This window comes from Citrus clementina, unplaced genomic scaffold, assembly GCF_000493195.1.
Source record: "Citrus clementina cultivar Clemenules unplaced genomic scaffold, Citrus_clementina_v1.0 scaffold_5, whole genome shotgun sequence".
Lineage (NCBI taxonomy): Eukaryota > Viridiplantae > Streptophyta > Magnoliopsida > Sapindales > Rutaceae > Citrus > Citrus x clementina.
This window is the reverse complement of record NW_006262201.1, coordinates 41,068,010-41,082,346: the sequence shown is the minus strand read 5'-3', so window position 1 is coordinate 41,082,346 and position 14,337 is coordinate 41,068,010. Positions and strand designations below refer to the sequence as shown.

The 14,337-nt window shown below is 34.6% G+C and overlaps 3 protein-coding genes across 10 annotated transcripts; all 3 read right to left on the bottom strand.

Annotated features, from left to right (window-relative positions):
- Positions 1-284: 284 nt before the first annotated feature.
- Positions 285-2,207, bottom strand: LOC18042738 (3-ketoacyl-CoA synthase 4). The gene has a single exon (XM_006434939.2). The coding sequence runs from the start codon at positions 2,037-2,039 to the stop codon at positions 492-494; it is 1,548 nt and encodes a 515-aa protein (XP_006435002.1). The 5' UTR covers positions 2,040-2,207; the 3' UTR covers positions 285-491.
- A 214-nt stretch (positions 2,208-2,421) lies between these two features.
- LOC18042761 (maf-like protein DDB_G0281937) lies at positions 2,422-7,164 on the bottom strand. 7 transcript variants are annotated; one of them, XM_024183151.1, is made up of 11 exons: positions 6,732-7,152; positions 5,771-5,878; positions 5,593-5,663; positions 5,430-5,501; positions 5,256-5,330; positions 4,732-4,815; positions 3,649-3,718; positions 3,481-3,572; positions 3,161-3,202; positions 2,990-3,070; positions 2,422-2,724 (listed from the first exon to the last, which is right to left on the bottom strand). In XM_024183151.1, exons 2-11 carry the CDS (start codon positions 5,829-5,831, stop codon positions 2,653-2,655), a joined length of 720 nt encoding a protein of 239 aa, XP_024038919.1. In that variant the 5' UTR covers positions 5,832-5,878; positions 6,732-7,152; the 3' UTR covers positions 2,422-2,652. The 7 variants fall into 7 exon arrangements, with proteins under 7 accessions (XP_024038919.1, XP_024038921.1, XP_024038922.1 ...); XM_024183152.1 differs by lacking the exon at positions 4,732-4,815 and adding an exon at positions 4,089-4,169 and having other exon boundaries at positions 2,481-2,724; positions 6,732-7,144; XM_024183153.1 differs by lacking the exon at positions 6,732-7,152 and having other exon boundaries at positions 5,593-5,701; positions 5,799-5,859.
- A 994-nt stretch (positions 7,165-8,158) lies between these two features.
- Positions 8,159-9,149, bottom strand: LOC18043079 (protein RADIALIS-like 3). 2 transcript variants are annotated; one of them, XM_024183158.1, is made up of 2 exons: positions 8,662-9,149; positions 8,159-8,579 (listed from the first exon to the last, which is right to left on the bottom strand). In XM_024183158.1, exons 1-2 carry the CDS (start codon positions 8,931-8,933, stop codon positions 8,558-8,560), a joined length of 294 nt encoding a protein of 97 aa, XP_024038926.1. In that variant the 5' UTR covers positions 8,934-9,149; the 3' UTR covers positions 8,159-8,557. The 2 variants fall into 2 exon arrangements, with proteins under 2 accessions (XP_024038926.1, XP_006434998.2); XM_006434935.2 differs by having other exon boundaries at positions 8,159-8,572; positions 8,662-9,033.
- Between the last annotated feature and the right edge of the window lie 5,188 nt (positions 9,150-14,337).

Sequence of the window (14,337 nt, the reverse complement as noted above, 5' to 3'; positions counted from 1 at the left end):
CGAAAATGCAAAGAAAGAAGAGAAGAAACGTGGCTTGCGCAAGTTATGAAATGAATGCAAACCAGAAGTAGAAAATGAATTCAGCAAGTTAAAATTGAAAGGGATATGAAGCTGCCAAGAGATGAATGGTAGTTTGAGAGAGAAAAACATTAACTAACCAGTTTCCCTCTTGCAACAAGGTAGAGGCTGCCTATCAGAAAGATTGGGAGTGATTACTTCTTTTTAACTTATTTTCGATATTAAAAAGCGTAAACTTACGTTAAAAGATAAAAAGGCCGGCGGTGTCATTCCCTCCTCATACTCCGAGAACCTAGCGGCTCTGTGAAGTAAAACGAGGATCTACTATTTCGCTATTAAACTTCTGGTTGAAAGAAACATTAGAGCATTCTGTAATAATGACATAAGCAATTATTGACAATCATGACCTGATGTGGTACAATATAAACAAACTGGTAGTCAAGTACCCCCGACGTTAATACCATTGAGGTGAGCTAGCTGATTAATTTCACAGGATAATTATCAATGCAATCTTCCCAGGGACTATGATGAGATGGTTTCACATTCTGGAGCGCCTGCCATACAGCACTGTTACATTTGAAACCGCTTCCAAAGGCAATCTGCCAGACGCGGTGACCCCTGCACATCCTCCCCTTGGCTTCAATATATGCTAGCTCATACCAGATAGAGCTCGATGAGGTATTCCCGAAACGGTGAAGAGTCATTCGAGAAGCCTCTACATGGACCGGTAGCAACTGCAGATTCTTCTCCAACTCATCAATCACAGCCCTGCCACCAGCATGTATACAGAAATGATCAAAAGCCAGCTTGAAATCCGGGATGTAAGGCTTGACATTCCTATTGAAAAGCTTCTTAATCACCAGAGTTGCAAAAAACAAAAGCTGTTCACTAACTGGAAGCACAAGAGGACCCAGCGTAGTGATATTAGTTTTAAGTGCTCCTCCAGCAATCGCCATCAGTTCTTTTGATAGAGAAACACCCGTCTTCCCTTGATCATCTTGTTCCTGATAAACACAACGAAAAGCCTTATCATCTGCCCCTTTGTGTGTCCTCACAATATGAACAAGCCTATACTTCGCCCGCCTCCTATCCTTACCCTTATTAGAAAGCAAAACTGCAGAACACCCGACACGAAACAAGCAATTGGGTATCAGCATGGACTTCTTATTCCCAAAATACCAATTCTGAGTAATATTCTCAGTACTGACAACAACAGCATAGGTGTTCCAATTCACTTGCAACAAATCTTTTGCGAGATCAACCGCAATCACTCCAGCACTACAACCCATCCCACCAAGATTATAACTCCTAATATTACCTCGCAGTCTATACTTATTCACAATCATAGCTGACAAAGACGGTGTAGGATTAAACAAACTACAATTGACAACAAGAATACCAATATCTTTGGGATTAACATTTGTATTACTAAAAAGGTTATCCAACGCACCATACATGACCTGCTCAGCCTCTTCTCTGGCAGCAGCCATTGATGGCTTAGGTGGAATAGCATGCATAGCTTCAGGGAAATAAGTCTCCTCTCCAAGCCCAGAACGCTCAAGAATATTGCGCTGGAACTCGAGAGAGGACTCATCAAAATCCCCTGTTAACTTCGAATGCTCCATGAATTTATCATACGAGGCTTTGAGATTATGGGGTGGTTTATAACAGGAGTAATCAACTAAATAAACCGGTCTTGGCCGAGTCATGATAAAAACCGTTAAGCCAAAAACAAGAATGGCTGAGCAAATAACAACGCTTACGAGATTGAACTGAAGGTGAATCCACAACTGACGTAGATCATCAATGTTCATTTCCGAAACTTGAATAGAGGTGATTATAATTAAGGGAATGAAACATAGTGTTAATAGATTTGAAATGAGGTAATGGTACCCAAGTTTTACGTACTTAAGATTCACGCTTTGTAAGAAATCGGGTAACCTTCTATTGTGTTGGATCCGAACACCAACCGGAGCACCGCCGCCGCTACCACTGTCGTATGTTGGGCCGCTTTGTTCCATTGCCGGTAGTGATTGACGGAGAGAGAGAGAGAGAGATGGGGGGAAGGTCAACTTTTTACTATAATTTTTTTTCTAATCCTTTGGTTTTTCATCGGCGATGATTACGTAACTGTTTGCCATTCTACGTGTGACGAGAATTACGATACCGCTGACGGCATCTTAACCCACGTGCCGGCTTTTCGGGGTACCCTTTCTTAGGCCCACAGTTGCAACATTAATCCAAAGCCCAAAAAAATTAATTGGGTTGTTGGACCGGGCTGCCTCATACTGGAATTGTTAAACCGGGCTTATGTTTGCCAACAAGAAGTCAAATAGCTCCCTACACAGACTTAACAGCTGATAATTCTATTTTATAACTGTGATGAATGCATACAAAACATTCTTCAAAACCAACTTAACCAAAGACACTGTTTTCACGATTCTGCGTAGTGCGTAACCACAGATGGTAAATTTAGCTATTTGCAATATAAAATATTAAACCTCTGCTGGTCTTTACAATCAAGATTCTATATATAAATTAGCAGTAACATACTAACATTATATAGCTGTTTTGCACTTGAGATGACTAGCGTCCATCATGTGAAAAATCAGTAAATAGAAAATGACTGCCATTTTAGAGTGCTTCCTTTATGAGTTTCTCGGTTACTGCTTTTGGAAGTCCCATCACACTGTCCATCGCCCCGACCTGAAAAACAATACCGATGTCATCATCCCCAATAAAATGGGTAATATACAATTTTTCAGGATAATTGTGATCAGTCATTGTACTACAGCTACTTAATTGAGTTATTATTCATGTTTTCAGGACGGACATTCTAGCAACCAAACTCAGATCTGATCCAACTACAGTATTCTATCTCGTCCTAGTCTCAATGTTCCAAATACCATACCCTGTGCGCTATTGTCTATTGAATTCATCATAAAGGATAGGCAGAAATTAAGAAACTAACCACTTGTTTAACATAGGGCAAAATCAAAGAATGTTCGATAATTAGTCCCCCAGCAACATTAAGCACAATTCCCTCCTCAATCTGAAAAAGAACAAAGTACAGGGTAAGATTAATATAACTCGTAATCCCACATGAAAGAAATTACAATTTTGCAAGGAAAACAAGTCATACCAGCTTCTCAATTACTTCATCTGGTATCTCATGGAACTGGATCTGCAAGGCATTATGCCGAACAAAAATTAATTTCCTGATTTACATTTAAGTGATCATAGGAGAAATAAAAAAAAACAAATATTTTGCATGCAATTCCACTGAAAAACCTTTTTCTTTTAATTTATATGGAAACATTATGTAAAGTGATCTCTTGATTCGGAGTACTTACGTGTCGGACCAAATTACAGAGTCAATTCTGCAGATCCATTGAGTAGGATCATGCAACAAAGAACTAGGATCTGAAAAGAGCACAAATAAAGAATAAGAACAAACGGTACCTCCACCCTGTCCCACTCTCCTTTTCTGAATCCTGTTTTAAGGTTTGTGACAAGAACAGAACCCACTGTGGCACATTGCCCACCAGAATAATCTGCAATCCAGATACGTAAAACACCAGACTGGAAGAATGCAAACAACAAAAAGTGGAGCAAAGAATATTAAGAAACCTTTTATGAATCGCCGGGCTTCCTCCCTGCTGGATGGTTTTTCTCTGATTACACCTTCATAGACCACCACCTCCAGATCATTTAATAATAACAGTAAGAAACTACAACGATCGAATTCATTTCCAAGCAAGGAAAAAGAATTGAAAAGAATTCTATGTTACAAGCATGTCTTATCACGAGGAGGCCATTTATCTTGGAGGATACAAAGTTCTGGTGAGCACATTGCACTAATAAATGAAAGCAGAAAAAATCTGCTATGCTGCCATTTAAATCTCTTCTGTTTAAATTTTACTTTTCATGATTTGATATGGGGTTATTTCTTTCCCTTTTTCCCCCAGAGTATAGTGAGTTATATATCTTAACAAGTTTACAATGCATAACACAGATCAGAGACAGAAGTAATCTAAGAATAGAACTAAATGAGAGCAAAAGATTTATACTTGATCACCAGTAATTAATATGGTTGGCTCAGCTTCCTTTATGTAGTCACCAATGGGGAGCCTATTTAAGATGGCTTCTGCCTGTGAAGAAGTTTTGTTAAGATAAGCACCAGAGTCAATGTTTGACTAAAACTAGAAGCCAATAGCGTATGCTAAGGGTGATGACAATCATGGTAAGAAAAAGAAATTTTTTTACTGAGACTAGGAGCATTTTAACAGACCAGAGAAGAATAACATGCAAAAAGAAACTTACTGTTGGTCTTCCAACAACCATACGTAAACAAGTACTCAAATTGCATATGCATTTTGCAGTGAGTTCAGACACTAATTAACAAGCATGCTTGAACATTCATGTCAGAATTAGCAAGGTAATTTAACTGCAGGTCTAGAGGTACAGCTTCTTTGGAATCAACAAAGTAGACTTTTTTTCTTTTTTTTTCTCCTCCCTTCCCAAATTTAATCAATAACTGGTTCCATTAGTCCAATAGAGCACTCGCTGGTGCCAGAACTAAAGTATAAGATTCCCCTAATGAAAGCTCAATGTATCCTCAGTCGATAAATGGCACTCGGTGACAACAGCTTGACACAAAATATGGTTTAAACAGGGAGCTTCATCTAAGATAAAAAAGAAAACAAGACATACTGTGTCCGCCACAATCAATATAGTTTGTTCAACATTCCCCAGTTGACTATCCGTAATTTGTAGTTTAGAGATTATGGCATCAGCCTGAGAAGCAATACACACTCCATCAGTGACAGACTCTTGAACCAAACTCCAGCAAAAGAATTTATGTTTCATACAAATCATATGAGGACTTTATAACCTTAAGACCACTCACAACAAGTCGAGTGTTAATAATTTTCAACATCAGCTTCTCTAACTACATCTCTCAATGAACCCAAAAGGAGGAATACTTCTCTCGGGCATGTTTGGGATTAAGGTAATGTGGCTTTTAGTCCACAAATGCTGAAAAATGAAGCCACTGAGTGGGTGGGTGGAAGATATTAATTACTAAGTAAAATTGGGGGTTTCGCAAGCTGAGCTTTCAAAAGTTGAGAAACATACCATGTTAACTATCCAAGTTGAAGCAAAGCAACACACTATTCGTGTTAAGCAAATAAAGCTATAAAACTGAAAATTAAAGTGAAAAGATAAAACACAATCACCTTAGCTTCAGCAATAGCCATGACTAAATCTTCAGGCTTCTCCTTTCGAATACTTTTCTCATCAATATCTGCAGCCTAAATATTTGACTGGAGTCAACTCTCTATATAATACCAGCAGCTTAACTTCACTAAATACGAAACTGAAATAAATCGAAGTTAAAATTGAAAAAGTACCATGACACTGAATTCATATCCCATTTCCGCCAATATTTTTCGACGTGGCATTGAAGATGAGCCCAGAATTATCTGAGCAACGCAATGATATTGAAAACCTAATTAATTAGACATAAATAAAAGAGATAACTTAAAACTGAAACAAAAACTGGTTTGGCGTTACCTTGACTGGAGTCGCACTGGCTTCCATGTTTCCCAAACTTTGTCGGAACTCGGAGGGACTAACCGGTGAATCTGGGCGTGTCAAAGACTCCTTGGTCATTTATTTAAAGCTGAGGGGTAATATGGTAACACGACATTGGAAGGAAATATTTAAAAGAAACTCTGTAAATGAAACATACTTAAAAAAGGCGTAATTTTGTCATTTACACGTGCGATGCCGCTTGCTTCCTTTTTGTTCATGTTTTTCTCTCAAGTCTCAATTCTAGAAGGGTGTGATTATCTTCTTCCTAAAAAGTTCAGAGACAGTGTTATTTAGACATGAATTTTTCAATAGGAAGTGTTAAATTTTAAAGATGCAAAAGTTAATTCACACACATTAGCTCAATAATCTCTGTTTAATCGTGGGTAGTTTATTTTATGTCATAATTAGGCTTATTCTTTATAATATTATAGATTGAAGTTGATTTTTTTTCTCCTTTTATATCATATAGAGATTTCATTTACCAAATACTATCAAAATAACAACAATATCAAATTCATATAATATAAACAATAGGTAAAATCATTAATGCAAATTTACTAATATTTAAATATAATTAACGTGTGCAACTGAAATATGCATTCACAAATTATAAGAACTTAACACTAAATGAACTAAGATGCTATTGCTGATACCTCAAATATTTATTAGATCATACTCTATCTTGGGATGGTAATGGGGCGGATATTATGTGGGGATGCTAATACCCATATCCATACCAGTTTGATACTAGACATCCAATTACGCTCTTACCTTTTTTGAATTTGAATATGTTGAAATTTCTGTTAAAATATATAGATACTATTCCCCTTCCCTTATCCCCTCTATCTCCTTTTAATTTTAATGATTATTAAGTTTAATTTTAATTAATATATTATGAAATAAAAATACTATATTTATTTAAACAAAAGAAAATTATAAAAATTGCTAAATACTTGGAATAGTAATGTGATGAGATGGCTGATATAATTTGAAATACAAAATCCTATTGAATTGTAAATAAAATAATTCCCCAGTACATAATATAATCAAGGAAAAAAAAACTATAAGTTCCTAGAATCCTACTTCTAACAAATACACATACTAGTTGCTACTTTTACCTGCTAATTATGTTAAATGCATTCTTCAAAATTCTTGTCAACACAATACTCGTTACAGCCATTCTTCGTCAGCCTAAAATAACAAAGAAAAAAAAGTGTTAATATTATTATAAATGAAAAATAATGTAACATTTACATACTATACTGTCCATATCTCTTTTTCATCAAACTCATCATTCTCTTCAACCTCCTTAACAACGCAAATACTTCATCTTTAAAATAAACAAAAAAATAATAAATAAAATTGATTCTTCAATAAGTAATATATACATAAATCCACCATTCATTGACTCTCATTGACTACGTTTTGCATCGAAATTCACCAAATTATACTCAAACGCCCAGTACACGAGAAATTTTAGAATATATCTGTTGTACTATGTCAGCCATATAACAAGTAAATAATATCATGATATGTGTGCATTTATTTTGTAAAACATCATGCAAGTGATAGTTGTATTAAATTCAATTACTCATGTCATGCATGCATTAATTGATTGTAATATAACAGATGTATTTTAGAATTTCTCTCAGTACACATGTTGCTTTGATAATTAAAAAAAAATCTCTTTCTTCTATTTCATGTGCTCCAATATTCAGAGAAAAATTTTCTAGTCTGCATTTAAAAATTGAAACGAGTTGATAACAGTGTAAATAAAGTGTTTTTTTTAATTAAAATTTGTGTTTTTATTTTTCTTTTATTGTTCGTGACATTCTCACCTTAACAAAGTAAAAATATCCTCATTAAAATATGATTATATACACACACATCTGTACGATGAAGACATATAGCCCATTTCCATCTACTTTATGGCAATCTCTCGTTCTAAGTCTAAATTTGTGGTGATCATGATTAAAATAGATTAAAAGATTTTGTTATGTAGTTAGTTTTTGTTGGACATATGTATATTAATATTCCGCAACTAATTAAATAGGCAATTTATAGCGACTAAATCATCCCTATGAAATGAAAGTGGGGGCTGCACGTTGCATGACAATTGCAAAATGCAAACTAAAATTATATTTATATTGTATTATTTGAGACCATTATGATAAGGGAAAATCTTCTACTACCATCATTATCATTTGACATCCAAACTAAACAAAATTATGTTGCTTTACAATTTGAGTCCAATTCCTCCGGCAAAGATTTATCGGGTTCTTTATTTTCTTCGCTGAAATCATACGGAACGTGTAATATGGGAATTAAGTCAAAGAAATTATGATTTCATTTCAACAAATCTTATCTTTTGTGTCTAATAAAGGAAAGTTCACGCCCTCATTTTTCTCCCCCAAAAAGTAACCCAATTTTTGTTTTGGACGGCTCCAAAACTCATAGATCATAATGATTAGTTCCCGACAAATTTAAAATGCGCGCAATAAATAATTTCAAATTAAATTAAGTCGAATATATAAGATCACAGAGAGAAGATGAAGATCCATGAGTCTCTTTACGATTATGTCATCGTTCTATCAGAGTATCTGGTATGTCGTCCTTGTTTGGTAACACACCAAATAGACTACATCATTCAAGAAAAATAAAGCTGAAACATATAGTAATAATTAAGATAGGCATAAATTTCGTTAATATAAAACGAGGATACGATGAACTTGGAGTCACCATATACATACAATGACTCGTTTATATGCAACCTCAGTAGTACATGTAAAGCTGAAGAAAGGAAATAAATAGGTGACAATACAATTATGAGGGATATTGGAAAAAGAAGCAAATACAAATATACATTATTAGCTTCTTTTGTTTCTTAAAGTTTACACATATTTGGATCTTTATTCCACGGATTCTGGTTCATGCTTCACTGAGCCTAAGAGTCTTCAGCCTGCGCGCTTGCAGAGACTAACTGTTTTAGTTAACACATTCAAAAAGATAATCAAAATATATATCCATATATATAGTAATAGTACGTACCTTTGTTCTTCATTATCCATGTTGATGTAACTGGGAGCTTTGTTGGTGCCACCAATTTTCTTGTAGTCGGGCAAAGGGATTTCGCCAGCTTCAATCCTGCTCACATCTTCAGCCAGCATCTCATAATGCCTCTTCACTTCCTCCACAGTTTTGCCACCAACGGCCCTGGCGAGGTTGTGCCAGCGATCTGGGGTATCCTTGTCATAAATGGCCAAAGCATTCTCAAACAACTTATTTTGCTTGGCAGTCCATGTTGAGCTGCCCGATGCCATTGCAGAAACTAAACAAAGTACAGTAAATGAATATATAAAAGAAATATATAAAAGAAAAGGAAGTTCAGAAAATTTATATGAGCAGAAAGTGTGTCGTTTGCTGGTGCTTAAATAGGCAGAGAGAGGAGGTGGTGGGTGGGCCAGTACTAGGGGGAGGAGGGGTTGGGGAATTGTGTTTTTGTTCCACTTAAATTAATTTGCCGATCAGCCGTTGCTTTACTGGCAAAACAGCGGAACTAATTGGTAAAAACCTACGTGGTTTTAATTTTAATTTTTACTCATTGGGTTTGCTATTATATGCTTAAAATCAAAGCAGGCACAATTGACAATTGTTTATTTGACGCTGGTTTTCATCTATCCGAGGAAAAGTCGTTAGCTGTAATTTCCATTTTGGCTCCATGTTTTTTATGACGCCTGCTTCTTTTCATGCATCGGCTGTTACCGAAATCATATGCTGCGATGCACTTGCAAGTTGCAAGCATCCCTCACGTGATGTTTGGAAGATACATGAGAATTGCTATGCGCATGTGGCTCTGCTCACCATACATGCATGTTTCAAGGCTACATATACATATACACTCGCAAAACTTAACCCTTTTCCCTTTTAACTCCCTAAAGCACGTTTCTGAAGTTGTAAGCTTGGAAAATAAATATAAAAAATAAAAAAATCGTGGGCTGCTTCTGTTCTTCACTTACCCGATTAGATAAGACCTGCATAATTAACAGGATGAGGGCATAAACACTAAAACTTGACTAAATTCTGGTAATGGTACTTACTTACAGATGAGAAAAAGTTGCTTCTAAGTGAAGCTAGTTGTTTTTTGTCTTTTCAAGAATGACAAAATTATAGCTGGATAGCTTCCCTTTTTTATGAAAGGTGCGGAGAGTATAGTACTAAGCTGAAGTGATCAACATTGCCTGCTTTTGGAAACAAAATGTCTATTTTATCAAAATACATAAATGCTTTCCGGTCAATAAAATAGCATCTTGCCACCCCGACTGATGATATGGATGGTGTAATGACCCAGTTAGCTAGGAAATTATCTTCTTAATTAGATTCATTATCTTTTTTTTAAGAACGTATAATCAAACTTGATACAAAATGAGAGATAAGAGAATGGATACTTGTGAGATACTAGTATAAGGTGCGATAAGCCTAGCTACCGGCTACCTACATCGAGTAATGAGATGATGCTATTACGTGAGATAGCTAGGCTGATCATACCAATTCAATAAATTTTTATCCTGTGTTTTTTCTTCAAGTAATTGGCCAATTATGACAGTAGTAACAAGATCAAATATCAACAAGTTGAGCTGCATTGATTGAGACTGCTATGTCGTAAGTCTTCCGATAGTGTGTACAACAGAGTCAGATACTTTCCAGGGAAATCTTAGGTGCTCTAGATCCTCTTGCCATATGCTCCCTCATCTGTTGGATTCTTGACATGTGTGAATTTATTCTTATATAATTGGTTGAGACATACACAAGGTAAGAATCCAAATTAAGAAAAGGGTGTGTATAACACGAGTACCCAAATCTCTCTCCTCTCCCTGAATGTGAATGCTCAAGGTCGCTGGAGCAACACCTATCCCAGCCTCGTGAGTCATCAGCACCAGCTCTACATTAATTTAGGCGTATTCTGTCTTGCGTTCATCCGTCACCAGCATCAGAGATGCTACCACAGTTGTTGCTTTTTTGTCTATTCTCAACAAATATTTTGAAAATGTATAGCTGGCTTGTAGATCTTCACGTACTATATACGATAATTGTACTTAAATTTATTTTTTTTTTCTGCAGAGAACAAGTTTAAGAGCTCTGATTTTTTACCAGCAAGGCAGAAATAAGGTTACTAATCATACTGTATCACTATAGCACACAAAACATATCAACTGAAGAAAAAAACCTAATATATCAATTGTTTTTGCTCTCTTTGCTACTAGCTTCTTTTGGATGATTATTAGAGTTAATTGCACTTGAAAACTTGCCAAGTTAATTGTGGCATGAATTTTTTTACTCCAATATGTGAGCTGGAGGAAATAATTACCTTTGATATATTTGCCTATCATAATTAAACAGGCACCTAAAGTAAACAGGCCACATGCAATTAGAAGCTAGTAGAAACACTATGAGATATTATTATCTTATTGCTAAACTCTATATATTCAATAATTTTGTAATTAACTTTAGGAGTAGTGACAAATAAACATGCAGAAAGAAGTTATCCATACAGGTATTGTTGTTGGAGATAAAAGAATCCTTATCATCCACGTCCATTATAAGTAGAATTTATCTCTCAGGATATACCTTTTCTTTCTTATTGATCATCCGAAGCTAAATGGCCATTTATTTTTTTTCCTCTTTATATCTTGGTGGCCCTGGATTGCAAGTTGATGTAGGGGTCACCTGGAGCTAGATTCAGTTACCAATGGATTCCTCACTGACCAAGACCAGATTCTGAACAGGTTCATTCCAGATACTTATAATCTGAGGGGAAATGGGAATCCCGGCCATCACTTTAATTTATTTTTAAATTAAAGTAGAATCTCCTATATGGACTCCGCTAGCTGCTTGTGATTTTTATTTTGGCCATTAATTAGCAAGTGATAAGTTGAAGTACCCCCAACCAAAGGGTTTCATAATTTACTAGACTCGACTTTTGATAAAAGGAAGAATTGAATAATCATAAGAGGACTGCTGGGAGCGGTAATCATTTGTTGATGATGACTGCTTTAAAGTTCTTACAGGTATATACCGATTGTAAAATGTGGTACATATACCTTGAGATACATCAGTTCAGGTTACTGATATATCGAATCCTTATCATCCATGTGTCGATGTTAATATTTCTGGCTGGCAACATCTTAATACACGCACGCACACATACATATATAAACAGCGAGTCCCAAAAAAATATAAAAAAAGCCGCCCACACTACAAAAGGAATATATATACGTGTGTGGGTTAATTATTCTTAAATGACACTTGTTTTAATATACTTCAAAAAGGTGACATTTTAAAAAAAATATACTCGATCATGTGACAATCTATTAACTTTTACTACTAACTCTAATGGAGGTAGTTAATTAGTTACAAAATGTTTTTATCCCTACAATTAGGTATAAAATGATGTCATGCTCCCACTCATTTATATTTATTTATTTATAATAAAAATACATATAATATTAAATCTATGTCTAATTAACATAGTTTTTTTTTTAAAAAAAAAAATCTTGTTGAATTAAAATGATTTGTGACTATAAAGAAGAACTAGATCTCTCATGAGCCGTGCAACATGATGTAGATTCAATATTTTTTATTTCTTTGGTTTTATGATTTAGAGCATAAAACATCAGACCCTGTTGCAAATGTGATGAATTTCAACCTGAATTTTTTAATCCACATTGAAAAATAACAACATTACAAGATTTTCAAATTCAACTTTGGTGATCTTTGAAAAAGCCCTTGCAAGTCTCCAACTTCATATCTAAATTAGACTAATCTAAAAATTAAAAAGAATGCACCAAACAAAACAAAATTAATCAAATCCTAAAAGAAAACTTTCCAACCATAAAACAGAATTTTCAAACCCTAAAATCAGTAAGCTTAATTTGACAGTGGCGGTGGTAGAAGGCTTCACGAATAGTGGTTGGATTTGTTCAAAGATGTTGTTCATTGTGTTACTGCGCTAGTGTGTGGCTGTGATGTTGCTACCACTGCTGCTCTGGCTCCACGAACTCGCGATTGCTATCATCGTATGGCCTTGGAGTAGATGAAGCCTATAGAAGGCGAAGAAAGAAGGAGAAATAGACCGGAAAAAAATGGAAAATGAACTGAAGAAGAGGAAAAAAGAAGGAAAGAGAGGAAAATGGGGAAAAAAGTTAAAAAAAAAAAAAACTCCCTTTTTCAATTTTACCGTAGGAATGTTAGAATTAACGGCAATAGTTAATGAATTGTCGCTTGATCGAATATTTTAAAATATGTATCACTTTTTTGAAATATGTCAAACAAGTATCACTTGAGGGTGATTAAACTTATATATGTTAGAAATGTTTCAATTAGGGATTTGACTATATTAAAATTATAAAAAAATTAAAAAAATATGTGTATTTTAATACAATATATTTTATCTTATAATATATTAAAATTTATATATTTTTTAATTTATCTTTTTAATTTTAATACGGTCATGAATTACTGATTAAAACCAACTGCATATACGCGCACCCATTCCATCTAAGTCAACGGACATGAAAACCAAATTTATTCTCTTGGGTCCCCCCTCCTTGCAACTTGGAGTTGGATATATCTCATGAAAGTCAGTTGTTAATTTCGGCCAAATTATTTCAATGTGCTTTGACATGGATAGATGCATACTGAAATAGACAGTTCCTTTTAATTACTACAGTACAACGTGCTTTAATTTTTGCACCTTACTTTGGTGGAGCAAATGAAAATCAATTGTCCGTTCTTCTTAAGATCATAAGAGAAGAAAAGACACGGGGATTGGGACGTGTAAGATTGAATTGGAGCAACAAAGGTCGGTAATAAAAATTCTGCCAGGCTGTATATATATATATATATATATATACAGATCGAGTTGATGGTGATGAATGGAATAAATGTTTTGGAAGATTCATATAAGATATGGCTTGATATGTACTCTTGTTTGCTTTATGCGTTTTCAGTGAATATCATATTCATGTCATCTCTTTCGCTGTATATTGAGGTGATGTTTGGTTTGAAGGAAAGGGAGGAGAGGAAATGAGGAAAATGAAAGGGAAAGAAGAAAGTATGGAAATTAAATTTCGTTGTTACGTTTAACATAAAATATTAAGGGAAAGGGAATTATAATTTTATTTTTGGACAAATTTGTCCATACTTTAAATACTCAAACTATTAAGTCATTAAATATAATTTAATGTCAATACTAAACTTTTGTCAATTTATAAACTATTTTTTTAATGTCAAAATATCTTAAAAAATTAATGATATATATATAAAAGCTTAATTCATAGCAAGGATTTAATTCAAAAATTAAAAAAACTTAAAAAAATAACAATATGCAAAAAATAAGTATATGAAAACATAAGAAGCCTAAAATTATGTAAATTCACTACTAAGGAAAAGTTTAACCCACACTTCTCACTCCTCGTCATAAAGACTATAAAAAAACATTGATGAGCATGAGTTATTTGAAGTTGTTGAATTCTTTTTTGGAACATGTGAAATCGACATACTATCATCTAGATCATTATACATACTCTTAAAATTCAAACTCTCTCTTTCATCTCAATTTTCTCTATAGCATTCATAAGGGCCTCTGCACTTTTTCTAATTGCATGGTTTTTACCATGACTCAAACATGAATCCTCGTAAAAGAGGAATGGTTTATGCTTGAAATAT

Excerpts from the sequence above, each read along its gene's own strand:
- LOC18042761 (XM_024183157.1), bottom strand. The coding sequence starts at position 5,691 with ATGACCAAGGAGTCTTTGACACGCCCAGATTCACCGGTTAGTCCCTCC. Across the intron at positions 5,331-5,429 it reads GATATGAATTCAGTGTCATG|GCTGCAGATATTGATGAGAA; the intron begins GTACTTTTTCAA and ends TCAAATATTTAG. Across the intron at positions 3,203-3,480 it reads GAGAGTGGGACAGGGTGGAG|ATCCAGTTCCATGAGATACC; the intron begins GTACCGTTTGTT and ends AATGCCTTGCAG.
- LOC18043079 (XM_006434935.2), bottom strand. The coding sequence starts at position 8,933 with ATGGCATCGGGCAGCTCAACATGGACTGCCAAGCAAAATAAGTTGTTT. Across the intron at positions 8,573-8,661 it reads ATGGATAATGAAGAACAAAG|GCTGAAGACTCTTAGGCTCA; the intron begins GTACGTACTATT and ends GCAAGCGCGCAG.
- LOC18042738 (XM_006434939.2), bottom strand. The coding sequence starts at position 2,039 with ATGGAACAAAGCGGCCCAACATACGACAGTGGTAGCGGCGGCGGTGCT.